Source organism: Bos grunniens, chromosome 3, assembly GCF_055505025.1.
Source record: "Bos grunniens cultivar Pamir isolate PY7600 chromosome 3, Bosgru_T2T1.0, whole genome shotgun sequence".
Lineage (NCBI taxonomy): Eukaryota > Metazoa > Chordata > Mammalia > Artiodactyla > Bovidae > Bos > Bos grunniens.
Genome location: NC_141167.1, coordinates 13,394,687 through 13,411,954, shown reverse-complemented (window position 1 = coordinate 13,411,954; position 17,268 = coordinate 13,394,687). Strand labels below are relative to the sequence as shown.

Here is a 17,268-nt window from a genome sequence, read left to right as displayed (position 1 = left end):
CTGTATTACTTTCCTTCCTGGTTCAACCTATCCCTTGGGCAACTCTTCACACATTCATGTGTACTTTGGCTCCTCCAGTTGCTTGAAACCCCATTTGGACAACCTCTCCAGGGCCTGAGCTTCTAAAGCAGAGAAAGTAGATAATTAAACCTAATCAAGCCAACTAAAAGCATTGATTACTGAAAACAGGCCCAAAGTGCAAGGAGACATTACCATTTTAAAGAGATTTAAAACCTGGAAAATGGGAAACACAGGGGCACATGTCCCTCCAGCATTGCAGCGAGGGCCTCCCCAGAACACTCCTGCTGCTTTCCTGCTATCACAGTCCTCGAGCCCCCTCTTCAGGAGGGGTACCTGGGACTCCATGGTCAAACCCAAGAGCCCTTTTTTTTTTTTTGCTTTACAGTGTGAAGGGGTAGTGGGACCAGATTCTAAGGAGTCCTGCCCTCAGCCTTGCCCAGATGACTGCAGTCATCCTGTGAACTTTGAGGAGAGCATCTGATGAGCTGCATTAGAAAACCTAGGGCTTCCCTGTCACTGCAGAGGCTTCTTCTGTTTATCTTTTCCATTTATCCAAATATCTATCTATTAGTGCCTTGCATGTGCCAGGCGCAGCTAGGTTTATAAATCTTGAGAATTGAGTGGAGGTGGGAGGGCGGGAGCAGACCCAGAGGCGGTCCAGGCACACCTGGGCCAGCAGGAATTGTGTGGCCAGCTTATCCAGCCCTGAGCGGGCACACAGCTACTAGGGGGGAGACCAGCAAACTTGGATCAGAAGTGATTCTCCCCAGAGGTGACTCAGTGAAGTCTGCTCTTCTTTTGTTGTTCAGTCACTCAGTCATGTCTGCCTCTTTGGGGGTTTGCTATAGGAAGAACAGGGTTTCAGCTGAACCCCCTGACCAGGCAGGGGAGAATGGAGAGGAGCTCTTTCTGGGTTTAGGTCAGTTGTTCTTAATCTTTTTAGGATCATAGTTTCTTCGGAAATATAAAGATACCTGTAGACTTTCTCCTTAGTGCTGTGCTGTGCTTATCGCTCAGTCGTGTCCGACTCTGCGACCCCAAGGACTGTAGTCCGCCAGGATCCTCTGTCCATGGGGATTCTCCAGGCAAGAATACTGGAGTGGGTTGCCATGCCCTCCTGCAGGGATCTTCCCAACCCAGGGATCAAACCCAGGTCTCCCACATTGCAGGTAGATTCTTTACCATCGGAGCCACCAGGGAAGCTTTCTCCTTAGTGTCAACTACAAATTGGCTCTTGCCATGGGCCCTTGTCATCTACCTGTCTACCTCTCCAACGGCTAAGTCATCTGCTGCTGTAGCTGCCGACCTTCCCCACCACCTGCAGAAATGAGGCCCTTTGTGCTTTGGTAGAGGAGGGGTGGAAACTGGCAGGATAGGTCAGATATTTTCAGGGGCTGATTTTATGAGCCCAATTCTTGAATCGCCCCATATGTAGAAAAACACTAAAATCCTTCATGATGACAATTGTTTCTCATGACTAGCAGAAGCCTCATGAGACCAACAGAAACCTGAAAAAATATGTGCTTGATTGCATGTATTCACCAAAATCACATACATGCTGTCCTTACCCCTAAACTCTTGGGAGCAGTTTCTCAGAGCTATCTGAGGTACTGTCTCCCAGGCTACAGCCCTCATTTTGCTCCAAAGAAAATTTAACTTGCAACTCACACATTGTGCATTTTTTTTAAGTCAACATTACAAAAATATGCATGCGTGTACTTTTTTTTTTTTTTGCCATGCTGTGTGTCACGTGGCATCTTAGTTTCTTGACCAAGGATTGAACTCACACTCCCTGCAGTGGAAGCTCAGAGTCTTAACCACTGAACCACCAGGGAAGTCTCTGCATAAACATCCTGTATAGTTAATCCCCAGAAGTGCATCCTTGGTTCCTGAGTCTTTTGAGAATCTCTCCCTTAAACCTGGAGTCTGAGCCTCTGCCAGGGCACTGCCTGCCAGGAACAGATGACTCAGCTCACTCTTCAAGGAGGAAAGCTCCTCCATCAGAGAGGCTGCAGGTCTCTACCTGCCCCTTCCAGCCCTGGGCAGGAATCTGGGATTGACCTCTGGATTGGCACTGCTGACCCCTGAGGCTGACTTGGGGATGAACCTCCCAGAAGCAAGAGGACTTCTGAAAGCAAGTCCCTACTTCTGAAAGGAAAGCCAATAAATAAGTCTGTGTCCAGCCTCACCTGTCATCTATTTCCTCCACTTCCCTTCTGGTCCCCTCGCTGGGTCAGCTTGTGCTGGAAGTCTCCATGAAGGGAGCACCCTAAAGGTAACCCATGTGTTGGAAAGTGAGGGGCAGACAAAGGTGAGGTTTTCATCTTCCTTCTGCATTTGTTTACATTTTTTTTATCCTTGAGATAACTCTTTCCCTTCATTCTTCCAGTCTTGCCTGGCAGCAGCCTCACCTCAAAATTCTTTTGGTAGGAATGACCTGTGACCTCTCCTCACCCACTCCCCTTCCCTCTATCAGCCAGACAGACTTTCATTGCAAATGGACCCTGGCCTCCCCTCCCTTCTGAGAGCCTGCTCCACCTGCTGGCTTTCTCATCTACACAAATAAGGTACCTGCAGGCTTTCTTATCTACACAAAAGAGACACGTCCCAGTGGGGCCCTTCTATCTGCCAATTGGCTTTATATTCTCCTGCTTCCAGTCTGAACAAAAGCTTCCTTCTTTTGCTTGTGTCCCCAGGGGTGGCAGCAGTGTCAGCGGGAAACTCCCAGAGCTGACAGATGACAGGAGGGGATGAAGGGCAGCCACCAGCTTCCAAGGGCTGCACTTGCAGCCTCCTGACTCAGGGACACGTGCTGGTTGCCCTCCACACAGTCAGGCACGCGTGTTAATCTACCGCTGGAATAAGCTGGGGTTCAGGGAACATTGGGACTCTAGTCGTTGAGGAGTGCACAGTCTAAAGCAGACAGGCAAGGAGCCAGAACTGACACAGACTAGCTGTAACCATCTAGGCCTGGCCCAGCTTTCCAACTTGGTTGAGGATCTGCTTCCCTCACACTCCTGAGCTGTCCCTCCGGCCTCAGCTGTTTCCAACCAAGGAGGGGGAAAGGAAGGGGCTGTGTGGGAGGCCTGGGCCCTTTCTTTCACAAGGACACAGGGGCCGGGGAGAACTTTGGGCTCCCCTCTTGACCTATCTGCCTTTGGAGACTGAAGTCCCCTTGAGAGGTGTTGACTGGATGAGAACACTTCTTGAGTATAGCCTTGGAGGAGAGGGAGCCATAGAGAGGATGAGACTGGTGGTGATAAGAAGTGGCCCCTGTTGCCAAAGGGTCCTATCCTACCTCACCTCTGCATCTGGGATTCTGAGTACCTCCCCACTCATGCATTGAAGGCCACTGCCAAAAGAGACCCAGCCCAGACAGGATCCAGTCTCCCTTCCATATCACATCACCATGGCAACCATCACCTAAGAGGTCCAAGTGCTGATGGAGGACCAACCCATGAGGACAGGGAAATATGCCCTGTCTACTCCAGGAACTTTGGGGGCTGGATAGTACTCAGCATCCCAGGGTTGGGCAGGAAGATGGGAATAATGGCCCCCTCTCCCATCTCCAGAAGTTTTCTGCCTCCCATGGAGAAACTTGAACCTGGGCTTAGCAGACCCTTACAGATCTGATCCCTTCAAACTGGGAGAGGCAGAGCTGGGATCCAGCAACCCAGGGTCTGAAAGCTACCTCCTGTCCTTGGCTCAGCTCTGATTAGAACCCTGAAGAATCTGGACAAAGGAACCCTGACTTTCGACTCTGTGACCCAGCATTTTCCTGCCCTGGGTTCTGAGGAAGCCGATCACCCTCTACTCCCCACCCTAGCACCTTCTGATGTCAGAGGCAAATGAGGCCAGATCAGAGGCACTGCGTGTCTATTTCCTGTCACTGCACCTGCGCCAGCTCTGTGTCCCCTCGGGCTGGGGATGTTGCTGTCGCCATGCCAACAACAACATTTACTCTCAGAGGGGCTGTTACCGGGCTGCAGGCCCCTTTGTGCCAACCTCAATATCACCAACAATATGACTTGCGGAAAGTGAAAGCCCAGCCCCCAGGACACTGTATTCCATATAAGATTCTCCCCGCTGCTCCCAGCCTTAGTTTACGCATCTGCATGGTCCAATATGGGAACCTCTGTTTGCAGCCCTCCCCTGGGTCGCCCAGGACCAGTCCTTCACTCTCTTGGGCTCCTGGAGTACATAATCAGAGATGTCTGCGACCAGTAGTAGCCATCAGGCTGCTTTGCTCAGAGGTAACTGTCCACAGCCCAGGGACACCAGCCTTTCCTGGTCCCTGTGACCAACCCTAACCTGTCAGTACTGCTGAGCCCTGACACTGTCCCTTCTTTTTTCCCCTATGTCATGACCTTTTTTGACTTAACCATGGAGTGACCTTCCCTTAATCTTGACTCTAGGGCTGGTTACTTCCTGCAGTGGCCTTCTCTCCTTTTCTTCCTACTAGTCCTCCTGCAGGTCTTACTAGTAGCCCAGAACTACCACCTGGTGAGAAGCTAGCTCCCCGCACCCCGCATCCCGCTGCCTTCTGTCCAAGTAAGCAACAAAGCAGCGGGCAAAGGAGGACAGAGCCTCCTGGATGCCTTCTCCTGTGGGAATAGGGCCACAGCGTTCAAACCCTCCTGCAGACATGCCACAGCTTCCACTGCTTCCAAGAGGCAGGCTACCAGGAGGCATTGCTCTCCAACGGAACAGCAAGAGTGCAGCCCAGGGGAGAACTACTGCAAGGTGTGGGGCGGGGCTGTTATAGGCCCTGGGCAGGATGCTGCCAGGAGAAGCTGCTGCAGGGCTGGAGGGGTGCTGACATCCAGGTACCTCCAGTAGGTGCTGGGAGGGAGATACCGAAGCCAGAGAGAGAGGAGTCGCTGTTGGATTGCCCTGAGAAGCTGAGTTTCAGTCCAGGACCCGCTGGCCCCTCCTGAACTGGCTGCTCCTGAACTTGCAGGCTCTCTCTTCACCCAACTGGTCCTACTCAACACTTTGCACCACACAGCTCAGTGCAGCCTGTGTAGAGCATGTGGAGACATGAAACCAGTCCCAGCCCTTGCCTGCAGGCCAACAAACTCCAGCCCCGACCCTGCTCTCTGCAAGGCTGCAGCGGTGGCCTCTCTGCCTGGCACTCAGCCAGTCGGTCTCAGGTGAGACAGCGCCCCCCAGCCTGTAGCTCTGAATCCCTCCTCTGTGCTCCTTCAACTCCGAGTCCTTCCTCCCTTTGGCCCCATAAGTTCAGAGCCCCGCCCCACCTGTCCCCTAGCCCTGACCCTTGCCCACTCACTAATGCCCAGCTCTGAGCCCCGCCCTTTGACAGGCCTCCAGAGCTGAGCTGTTTTTACCAACCTTCTCAACCTCTATCAAAACTGCAACCTCTCAACCTTGTCAGGCTGACCCTTAGCTTTGAGGTCTACCCTCCTTCCCCATGCCCCACCCCTTCAGGATTTCCCCTAACCCTAACTCCCCACCCCCACCCCCACTGTAAAGCAGTTCCTGTGCCTCTCCAGGTGGCAGAGATAGGGGAGTTTCAGGTCATGACATCCACACACAGGGTGCTCTCCCCTTGGGGCAGGGGCGGGGACTTCGCAGAGGACCTGTCCCCCAGCACATGTGTCACTGCACTTCCCCGGGCAGCCCTGCTCTGTCTCAGGCCTAGACCACCTGACCATCCCAGAGGACAAGCCGCTTCCCACTCCACTCCTGGTGATCATCACCCCTCCAGCTCCCACCCCCCCAAAAAAAAAACGTGAGTGTCTACCCACACCTGCCTGCTCCAGGTAGTGGAGGCAGGAATGGGCAATAGTGGCTGAGGCCAGTGAGACAGGCAGCCAGCCCCCACCTGAGTCCAGAATTCACAGAGCTCCCCATCCCTCACTCTTCTTTCACTTTCTCTTCCAGAGGAAACCCTGTCCCACCTTCTCCTGCCAAGGCAGTGACTGCTTCAAAGTGACTGAGGGCCTGCACTTCTGTGAGGTGAGCCCTGGAGTGCTCCAAGGTCGAGCGCTGCCCTCCCTTAGAACTGCAGGCTTCCTCCTGCCTGGACAGAGCGGGGTCAGCAGCTGAATCTGGCTGGAGCTAGACCTGCTGGGGCCCAGGCTGCTGGACCCCTCTAAGCTCCACATAATGCTGAAATCCAGGATAGCAGCTGGAATCCTCCAAGTCCCCGTGACATGCCCTTGTTTCTGATCACCTTGGATGTTCTCTGAGGACTAGCTGGCTGGGAACCAGCAGCCCAGTGAAGTTCAACTCAGCCCACAGCCCCACTTCACTTTTTTTTTTTCCAATATTTATTTATGGCTGCATCTGGCTTTAGTTGTGGCATGTGGCATCCAGTTCCCTGACAAGGGATTGAATCCTGGCCCCCTGCATTGGGAGCATGGAGTCTTAGCCATTGGACAACCAGGGAAGTCCCCCCACTTAACATTTTTTGCCTCCATGAATGGGGGACGAAGGCAAGGGGAGGATGAATAGTCTCGTCTCTTCTTGTAGCTGAAACAATCCAGCTCAGGCCGCACTGCAGGGTGCAGCCAGGCCTGCACGGCAGGGACCCCCAGGTGTCACGGGGCTGTGGCTCAGCCCTGCTACCAAGAGCGCTGCCAAGCCTCGGGCCCTGACAGCTGCCTCCAGCTGGATGGGAACCTCCATTTCAACAGGGCAGCACCAGGGGCCACCAGGAGCCCCCTGCACGGGACCCTGGCTGCGGCTGCTTCTCCTCCACTCTGCCCTGCTCCTGGTCCTGCTCCCCTAGCTAGGCCAGGCTGAGTCAGGGAGAACCAGGCAGGAAGACCCTTTAGGCCCTGGAAGTTGCCAGGCCCACTGCCAGCTCTGATTCCTGTGACTGTATCTTTAGTGAAAGGGATTTATCAAGACTGCAGCTCTGTGCTAGAGGTTCCCAGGGCCTAGGCCTGAACATGATGCCCTCCAAGGGGGCAGGCTGGAGTTTTGTCTGATAAAACAGAACAATCTCCTATCTGATCCCCATCAAGTTCGAGGACCCCAAAGTCCTGAAGTAGCAGTTTCTTTATCTGTAAAAGGTGCCCAGTCCTGGGACTTCACTGATAGTCCAGTGGTTAAGACTCTGCCCTTCCAGTGCAGGGGTGCAAGTGTGATCCGTGGTTGGGGAACTAAGATTCCTCATGCCTCTGTGTGGCCAAAAATACAAAAAGCAGAAGCCAAAAAAAAAGTGCTCGTCCCTGTCCACTTTTCCCTGATCCTCCCCAGACTTTGACACAAAGAGAGGGGCTGGAATTGGGGTTCCCCTGATTTCCTGAAGTGACCTCAACCCTCTTTCTCGAAGGATCTGAATCAATCCCCTTTCCCCTCGTCCTCAACTCAGCTTTGAAACCAAATTCAAATAAACTTGAGCTCCATTTGTGCTGTGGATATTTCCAGGAAAAGAAAATTGGGAAGAAGTTACTTTCTCTGGAAGAGATTTACTTATTCAAATTGGTCACTAGGGCAGCAACTCTGAGCTTAGGGGAAAAGGACGGGGAATGGACTAGAAGTCACATGGTCACTCCTTCCCCAGCACTGACCCTTCAGTTTGGGTCAGAGCTTAAGAGAAAAAGTACTCATTAAAATAACTCACTAACTCAATAAACATGTTCTCAGGGTGAATTTGTGTGCCAGAAACAACACTGGAGTGATAAGGAAAAGATACAGCCTGTTCTCAGGGAGCTTACAGCTTAGTGAAATGGCCAATAGACTGGGAGAGACTGGTCCTGGATACCCTAATCTGAGCTGACCCTTCGTCCATCTGGAGCAGCCTCCTTATCTTAGGTGGAGAAGGGCAGGCCCCAAAGGAGGAAAGCCTTGCCCAGTGGCCAGTGAATCAGGGGAAAGGGCTGGAAACAACAAAGTGTAGGCTCAGGCTGTTGTGAGAGCTGAGCTGGGGGGGGCCCTCCCTCGATGTCTCTCCTCCTCAGGAGGAGAGAGAATGGGGCCTCAGCACAGGCGCTGCATATGAACACGGTCACACCCTTGACAAAGCGCGTTGGCCTCCTTTTTCCCCACACAGCCCCATGAGGCAGGCAGGATGGGCTGGTCCCGTCACACACCCCTGCTGAGGCTAAGGGAGGAAATGCGGCCGTGGGTGGCAGTGTCCGCGGCATGGAAGCTGGAGTCTCACGTTTCAGTGTCAAGACCTTGGTCAGGACGCTTAACCTCTCTGAGTCTCAGTTTCTCCACCTGGAAAATGGGGGTATGTGGTTCTTCATAGTATTGTTCTTCCTGAAGCTAGGACAGGATAGGTACCTGGGGAGGAAGTGTTCCAGCAGAGGCCAGTGTCGGCCTGCCTGGAGTGCGAGGAGCTGAGGATGAAACGGAGAAAACGTTTTCCCTTAAAGTGACCATCTTCCTTCCAGGTCCTGGATAAGGAACTCTGGCCGCTCGAGGGCTGAGCATGTCGGGGGGAGTCCTTAAGAAAAGCTTTCCAGAATAGGGAGCCGAGGGTACCACAGGACTTAAGGAGTTAACGGAGCGGCGGAGGGCGCAGGGAGGAGCCCCCCAACCCCCACATTGGCACAGCATGCTGGGACTTGCAGGCTGGCTGACCATCGTGTGGTGTAGGGGCTGCTGGGAAATGTAGTCTTTGACCGGTCCCGGCCGAGGTTCCGCACACCGAGCAGCGGTGACAGCTCAGGAGGTAGGCGGCAATAGCAGGGGGCCAGGAGTGAGTGCGGGGCAGGGAAGCCAGGGCAGGGCTGGACAGGAGGGACTGGGCAAGCTGAGAGCTGGGTGCCCTGTCCTGAAGCTGTCAGAACCGGACACCCCCAGCCTTTGGCTGATGCAATGTGGCCTGCTGGGCTGGGGGAGGGCCAAGGAGTAACGGGACACTTGCCCATCTCCAAGGCAAGAGGGACAGGACTGGAGTCCTGGTCCAGAATGAGACACTCCCTTCCCAAGATACATGCAGATACACCCCTGACACTTCCCAGACAGCTGTTAGCAGAACTCACACTGCTCCCCCAAAAGAGAGGCAGAGCCCCAGTCCTGGAGCAGTAAAGACCATAGCCTCCTCTCCGGTAATGGGACAGGGCACCACACGTCCTGCAAGTAGACTGGACCCCACTAAGGAGCGACTGGATGCCCTTCAGAACAGAGGCCGGCATAGCAAGTTGTACCTCGCATCAGAGGCAAAGGATGGCAAAGGGGGAGGGGGAGGGAGAGGATGGGGCCTCCTCCGCCTTCTCCCAGCAGAGCCCCCCATCCCTGCCAGTGGTCCTCAGAGGCAACTCCATCACATCCCCGTTGACGTATTGACCTAAAGAACCTCCCTTCTGCCCTTCCCCAGGGTGTGCACCAGCATGGACCAATCTGTGGCCATCCAGGAGACCCTGGCTGATGGGGAGTATTGCGTAATCATATCCTTCCCTGCAGCCTGGAGCTCGCAGCCCCAGGGCCTCCCTGCCTGGGCTTGGGAAGTGGAATGGCAGGTGTCTACGTGTCTCTCTGGTTGCCTCCCTCTCTCTGTGCCATGGGAGGAGGGGGAGCGCGGGGGTGGAGGGAAGGAAACCAGTACTTACTATGTACTCAGTTTTGGACTCTCTGCCTTATGCTTTAAATACTCAGTTATCCTCCCACCCCCTGTGAAGTTGGGGGTTGATATCCCTATTTCACAGATGAAGGGTTAGAGAGGTGAAGTGACCTGCCCAGGGTCACACAGTAAACTGCATGGGTGAGGGCAGGGCAAGCCAGGGCAAGGCTGGTGGGGCGGGCCGGGTTGGGCAAGACCTGGATGTAGGCTTCCTTTCCCTTTGCCTTGACCCTGAGCGGCAGGCGGTGCAAGGTGTGCTGTGCGAGGGCGACAGCAGGCAGAGCCGCCTCCTGGGACTCGTGCGCTACCGTCCGGAGCGTGGTGGCCAGGAACACGCGTAAGTGATGGGGTTGGGCCTTGCCTGTTTGGGTTTATTATTTTCCATCATCCCTCCAGCTGGATTTCACACCTTCTAGGACAGAGTCTGAGGCTTCTAGAATAATTATAATAATGATAGTTAATAGTTTCTGAACACTATATGCCCAGCCCTATGTATTATTAGCTCATATAATCCTCAAAATCTGATGAGAAACCCCATGGCCTGTCTTGGATTCAAACCTAGGCTTTGTTACATCTTGAGCAAACCTCAATGCGTCCAAACTAAAGATTAAAATGAGTTTCTGCATATAAAGTAGTTAAAATGCTGTGAAGTACGTAAAAAGGGCTCCATAAATGTTGCTAGTAACACCCACCTATTACCCAGAAACAGCGAGAATAATGATCAAAGTTCTCACAGCTGAAAAGTGACCCTCAGGGTCTCAGATCTGGGAAGGAGGAGCCTTAGACATTTTTGAACCCATCACCCTTCCTTTACAGATGGAAAAGCTGAGGTTCAGGGAGGGAGAGGAGGAGGTGAGGATTGCCCTGTTCTTGTCACATACAGTCCTAGAATGCACAAGGGGGGGATTACACATGGGTTTTACTAACAAAGCGGGGTTCCCAAAGTGAGGCAAGTCCAGCCTCGATAACCCATCAGTCTCTGATGGGCACCATTGTGCAGAGAAGCATGAGCACAGTCCCCAGGGACCAACGAGAGAATGCGAGCCGAGCACGCTGAGGCTTCCACGGTGGACCGGAGGAATGGCCCCGTGCACCCTGTCCTTACGATGCTTCCTGCCCTCAGTCTCTTCCTGTATACACACCGGAGGATGGCCATCACTGGGGACGATGTCTCCTTGGACCAGATCGTGCCAGTCTCTCGGGATTTCACACTGGAAGAAGGTGCCACAGTGGGCGGGATGGGATGATCCCTCTCCTCAGGGCCCCCAGGTCATTTCTGCCCTTGTTGGGGGTGGAGTGGTGGGAGCAAGGATGATGCTCAATGGCTAAGGGCCTTTTCCTTTCCCTCCCTGCAGTGTCCCCAGATGGTGAGCTCTACATTCTTGGTGAGTGGGCCTTTCAGTCTGAGTTGGGTCCTAATTATCTATAGTGACCTGTTTAATATCTACCTTATTTGCTAGACTGTTTAGTTCAGTTCAGTGGCTCAGTCGTGTCTGACTCTTTGCTACCCCATGGACTGCAACACTCCAGGCTTCCCTGTCCATCACCAACTCCTGGAGCTTGCTCAAACTCACGTCCGTCAAGTCGGTGATGCCATCCAACCATCTCATCCTCTGTTGTCCTCTTCTCCTCCTGCCTTCAATCTTTCCCAGGCTCAAGGTCTTTTCCAATGAGTTAGTCCTTTGCATCAGGTGGCCAATGTATTGAAGCTTCAGCTTCAGCATCAGTCCTTCCAATGAATATTTGGGACTGATTTCCTTTAGGATTGACTGATTTGATCTCCTTGCTGTCGAAGGGACTCTCAAGAGTCTTCTCCAACACCACAGTTCAAAAGCATCAATTCTTCAGCACTCAGCTTTCTTTATGGTCCAACTCTTACATCCATACATGACTCCTGGAAAAACCACAGCTTTGACTAGATGGACCTTTGTTGGCAAAGTAGTGTCTCTGCTTTTTAATATGCTACCTAGGTTGGTCATAGCTTTTCTCCCAAGGAGCAGGCATCTTTTAATTTCATGGCTATAGTCACCATCTGCAGTGATTTTGGAGCCCAAGAAAATAAAGTCTCTCACTGTTTCCATTGTTTCCCCATCTACTTGCCATGAAGTGATGACTGGATCCCATGATCTTAGTATTTTGAATGTTGAGTTTTAAGCCAGCTTTTTCACACTCCTCTTTCACTTTCATCAAGAGGCTCTTTAGTTCCTCTTCACTTTTTTTTTTTTTTGGCTAGATTATAGTCACAGTAGTGAAGTAGTAGTCATTATAAAAGTATTGATAATAGAAATGAATACTTGGTCAAAGATGATCTTGGCCAGGTACTATGCTAAGAGCTTTACACACATCAGATCAGGTGGTGCTCTCCTCACAATTCTATCAGGTCATCACTGCTTTCATTCCTGTTTTATGGATGAGGTAATGGAGACCCAGAGAAATGAGGTAATTCAGTAAGTGGTGGGATTCAAACTCGGACTACAGACCCTGGAGCCCACACTCTTGATCAGTCTGCTAGACTGCTCCTACTTATTCACTAGCTCAGCACGTGTTTTGGGCGATCAGGTTACGCTGTAAGCCAGACACCATCCACAGGCTGATCTCTTCAGCATGGTATTCACAGTGCTTAGCATGTCTGACTGCCAGAAAGCCCCTCCGTCCACCTCTGTGTGCTTTTCATTCCACTTGGGTGGTGGTGGTGGTGGGCTGGGGGAGCGGGTAGACTATAGTTTGAGAACTTGGTCTCTTCTGTCTCCATCCAGAAGTCTGTGGCAAGGCTTACTGGCTTTTCAGAGCCTAGGTCCACCCCCTCTTGTAGACTGAGGGTGTTAATTTGGAGCTGGGGGTACAAAGGGCTCCGTATCGTCCTAGCAACAGTCATTAAGTTGACCCATAAGTCAATTGCTTAAGGGTCAAAGGGGCTTTGGGAGCTTGGGCTGCTGATACTCCATTCTGGGGGCTCCAGCCCAGAGATGCACCTTAGCATCTCAGAAGCCAAGAGCTCATGTCCTGCTTCCCCTGCACAGGTTCAGATGTCACCGTCCAGCTGGACACAGCAGAGCTCAGCCTCCTATTCCAGCTCCCCTTTGGTTCACACACCAGAACATTCCTCCAGGAAGTCGCCAGGGCCTGTCCAGGTGGGTGAGACCCCAGGCTCCCTGTGACAGCGGGGGGAGGGGGTGGCTGGGCATTGACCTCCCCACCACCAGTTGACTTTGCACACTTTGAACTCATACTCCATAGTTTCTGTGCCCTCTTAAAGCTATTGGCATGAGGTTACAGTGCCCCCAGGCCACCAGCTGGCCACGGTGTTTGCATTTCTGTTTTCCCATTTCTGGATCAGAGTTTTAACTCCAGCAGGGCCCCTTTGCCCTCCTTGCTCTGAGCAGGGCTGAACGGGGTGAGGTGTGATTCTAATACAGAGTCTTCTGTAAATTAGCAAGATCAGCAGCTTCTAGAGGCCCATCTTCCCTCTCTCTGCCAATGACAACTAGAACCAAGGCAGGTCTGCCCTTGAACCCTGTGCTCCACTGCAACTGAGAAAATGGTCTAGCTTTGTACTAGCAGAGAGAGGTTAGTGGCCTCTAGGGCAGAATCTGTTTAGACTAGGAGATTAGCTAGGCAGGTAAAGGAGAGTTGTTCAGATCAGAAGATCAGTCAAAGAATATGCAAATTCGAGCCACCAGGTGCAGAAGCTTGGCTGTTTACCCAGCACCGGTACTTCTTTCTTTCCTAGCCAGCATCTTTGTTCTGCAGAAATGGCAGAGGTGGGGTCGGGGGGAGGGGGCGGGCTCCCTTTCTATTGTGCTCTCATCATGGAGCCTGAATGTCTGGCCACTCCAGCTTCATTTGCATGGTGTGCAGGAAGTGGACTGACTGGATGCGAACAGGGGAGTGTGCAAAAAGGAAACAAAATTATAGAGCCTTGAATGCTGAGTTAAAGGATTGGTTCTCTAAGCAGGGGGAAATTAATCTCCAAACCTTCAACTAATAAGGATAACTTGTTTTATGATGATCATTGGTAGTTATATGAGAAGCAATAATAGTTTATAGTCCTTGATTGATATTTTTGCCTACATAAACACAAAAAGTCTTCAGTATATCTGCATCAAAAATGAATTCTTTAGAAGATAAATGCTTTGATAGGAAACTGAGCAAAGGAGATGGATAGTGCACAAAAGAATACAAATGAACAATATCTTGAAGAAAAAGAAAAAGTATTTGATACGGTTTTTTTTAAAAAGTAATAATAGTCATAACAGCCAAGAGTATAGACTTTGAAGCTATATGACCTCTTGCATTTGAAACCTGTCTTTGCTGTTCCTTAACCGTGTGACTTTGGGCATCACCTCTCTGAACCTTGGTTTTGTAGATTTTTTTTTTCTTACGGTTTTTTGAAAAAATATTTATTTGGCCACACTGGTCTTAGTTGTGGCACCCTGGATCTATCATCTTCATTGCTGCATGTGGGATCTAGTTCCCTTAACAGGGATCGAACCTGGGCCCGCTGCATTGGGAGCATTGAGTCCTAGCCACTGGCCTGCCAGGGAGGTCCCTCCCTTTCTTCCAGTTTTATTGAACTCTAGTTAACATACAGCATTGTGTAAGTTTAAGGTGCACAGCATAATGATTTGACTTGCATACCTCATGAAATGATTTCCACAATAAGTTTAGTGAACGTCCATCATCTCATATAGATATAAAATTAAAGACATAGAAAAAAATATTTTTTCCTGGTGATGAGAACTCATGATTTACTCTCCTAACAACTTTCATATATAACATACAGCAGTGTTAGTTAGATATATCGTGTTGCACATCATATTTCTGTGTGTGCTCAATCACTAAGTCATGTCCAACTCTTTGCAACCCCATGGACTGCAGCCTACCAAAGTCCTGTCTATGGGATTTCCCAGGCAAGAATACTTGAGTAGGTTGCCATTTTCTTTTCTAGGGGATCTTCCCGACCCAGATTTGGACCTATGTCTCCTGCATTGGCAGGTAGATTCTTTACCGCTGAGTCACCAGGGAAGCCCCATCATATTCTGAGTACTTAATTGTCCTATAACTGGAGCTTTAGACCTTTTGACTACCTTCATGTAATCCCTCCTCCCCTCTATGTTACCCCTCCCTCTGGTAACCACAAATCTGACCTAATTTTGAGTTTGCTTGATTGTAGATTTCTATATGTAAAGAATATCTTCCTGGGAATTCCCTGGTGATTCAGTAGTTAAGACTCTGAGGTCCACTGCAGAGGGCCTGGGTTTGATCCCACAGGCTGCACAGCAAGGCAAAAAAAAAAAAAAAGGGAATATCCTGGGGCTTTGCAATGCAAGGGACACTGATTCAATCCCACATGCCTTAGGGCAACTAAGCCTGGCACCACCACTACTGAGCCTGCCTGCTTCAATTATTGAAGGCTGAGCGCCCTAAAGCCTGTGTTCTGCAACAAGAGAAACCACCACAAGGAGAAGCCTGCACACCGCAACTAGAGAGCAGTCCCTGGTCTCCATACCTAGAGCAGGCCTGAGTGCAGGGACAAAGACTCAACACAGCCAAAACTAAATAAATATTTTGGAGGAAAAAAAAGAAAGAGAATATGTTCCTCAGGGAATTGTGGGAATTAAATGAGATAATACATATGAAAATGCCCAGCACATAGTAGGAACTCAGAAACTATTTCCTCAGCTAACACTGATCATGGACTTATTGTGTATTAGACACTGTTTGAAGAACTTTCAGCACATTATCTCATTTTCTTTACCACAGCCCTTCAAGGCAGGTATTATATCTCCATCTTACAGATGAGGAAACTGAGGTTCAGGGAGGGTAAGTGCCTTGTCCGAATACATAGCTGGTATAAACAGTAGACGGAGGAGCCTGGTAGGCTGCAGTCCATGAGGTCGCTAAGAGTCGGACACGACTGAGTGACTTCACTTTCACTTTTCACTTTCATGCATTGGAGAAGGAAATGGCAACCCACTCCAGTGTTCTTGCCTGGAGAATCCCAGGGACACAGGAGCCTGGTAGGAGGCCGTCTATGGGGTCGCACAGAGTCGGACACGACTGAAGCGACTTAGCAGCAGCTTAGCAGCAGCATAAACAATAGAGGCAGCATTAGACTGGATTAGAGAGTCTCCTCCAGAGCCTGACCTCTTGAGTTTTGCTCTAATGCATCCTAAACTCATGCCAACCCATCCCATCTAAACTGCTCAGGGAAGATTTCATGTAGGAGGTGATGTTTAAATGGAGACTTGAAGAACAAGTGAGATTTTTACCAAGCAGGCAACAAGGACGAAAAGAGACATTTGGAGTTAAGAGCAAGTCACTGGGTGGGACTGAAGTTGCGGTGGGAGGAAGCTGTGGAGTGAGCTGAGCCAGAAGAGGCCCACAGAGATAGTACGTGAAGGGCCTTAAATAAGCAACAAAGATCTTGGACTTTTCTATAGCCTGTGGACAGCTGATGGAGTTTTAAAATGAGGAATGACAAAGCAGGATTTACATGTTAGGAAAATTCCTCTGGCAACTGGTGCAGAAGGGGGGAACATCAAACAGGGAGATCAGTGGGGATGTATTTGTAGTGATTCAGGCATAAAAAATGAGACTTGGACCAGGGGCCATCATGGGGATGGGGAGGAGAGGATGGACTGGAGAGACCAAACTGATGAGAATGAAGGTGCCATGGGAACAGTGAGTTTGGGTTATGTTCACAACTTAACCCTCTGTGGTTACAACAGTGCCTAGCTGTGTGCCTATGCTTTGTTGTGTCCAACTCTGTGTGGCCCCCATGATTGTAGCCGGCCAGGCTCCTCTGTCCATGAAATTTTCCAGGCAAGAATACTAGAGAGGGTTGCCATTTCCTACTCCAGGGGATTTTCCTAACTCAGGGATCGAACCCGAGTCTCTTTGTCTCTTGCACTGGCAGACGGACTCTTTACCATTAGCACCACCTGGTAGGCACTCAATAAATATTTGTTGAATGGAAGAACAGAACTTGATGTCTATCTGTGAGAATGAAAGAGAGAGAAGAGTCGATTTTCCTCTCTTAGGCTTACTCCTTTTCCCTACTCCTGGGGTCTACATGTGAGGTAATCAGCAAGGAAACTATACTAACTCAAGTTCTCTGAGTAGCTGTCATGATGGACTTCCTCAGAAAGGAATTGGGTGAGAGGGGACTCTCAGAGCCAACAGGCTCTTGGGAATCCATCTGCCCAACCCTTACATTTTATAGATAAAGGGACCAGAGTCCAAGAAGAGGTTATAGGTGAAAGTAACTAGATTTTTCCCACTCAGCCCTTGGTGAATAATGTGCAGCACAGAAGGTCAGGGAATGGAAGTGCCTTGGTCAGGAGATTGCAGTTAGAGAAAAGAATTAGCCAACATGAACTGAGTACCTACTGTGTGCCATACATTTTTCTAAATAGTCAGACAACATACAACCACCATGTTCTTCTGTTGAGTCTTGTGAGCAATACTTAAGTATAAGTATCTGTTTTATCCATGATAGAGTACACTGACACACGGTGCCTTACCAGAAGTCATTCATCAGTTGAAGTAATACGACCAGGTTTGGAAACCCAAGCTATACCTGCAAATTCCATGGAGTCCAGAGATTTTGTTCAGATCCCAGCTCTGCCACTTCCTAGTTGTGAACAATATATTTAATCTCTTTGAGCCTTGGCTTTATTGTTGTGTGTGAGTGTGTGTGTTTT

General features: G+C 50.5%; 1 protein-coding gene across 3 annotated transcripts in view; it reads left to right on the top strand.

The window, feature by feature from the left end:
* Positions 1–8,619: 8,619 nt before the first annotated feature.
* INPP5B (inositol polyphosphate-5-phosphatase B) overlaps positions 8,620–17,268 on the top strand; it is a 54,766-nt gene continuing 46,117 nt past the window's right edge. Inside the window, exons 1-6 of one of the 3 annotated variants that reach the window (XM_086394248.1) lie at positions 8,620–8,671; positions 9,320–9,383; positions 9,799–9,899; positions 10,686–10,783; positions 10,918–10,947; positions 12,583–12,693. In XM_086394248.1, the coding sequence (XP_086250374.1) occupies positions 9,333–9,383; positions 9,799–9,899; positions 10,686–10,783; positions 10,918–10,947; positions 12,583–12,693 (391 nt within the window). In that variant the 5' untranslated portion in view covers positions 8,620–8,671; positions 9,320–9,332. Of the gene's footprint in view, positions 8,672–9,319; positions 9,384–9,684; positions 9,900–10,685; positions 10,784–10,917; positions 10,948–12,582; positions 12,694–17,268 lie in introns of those variants that run through there. The other 2 variants (XM_086394242.1, XM_086394243.1) reach the window with 2 other exon arrangements.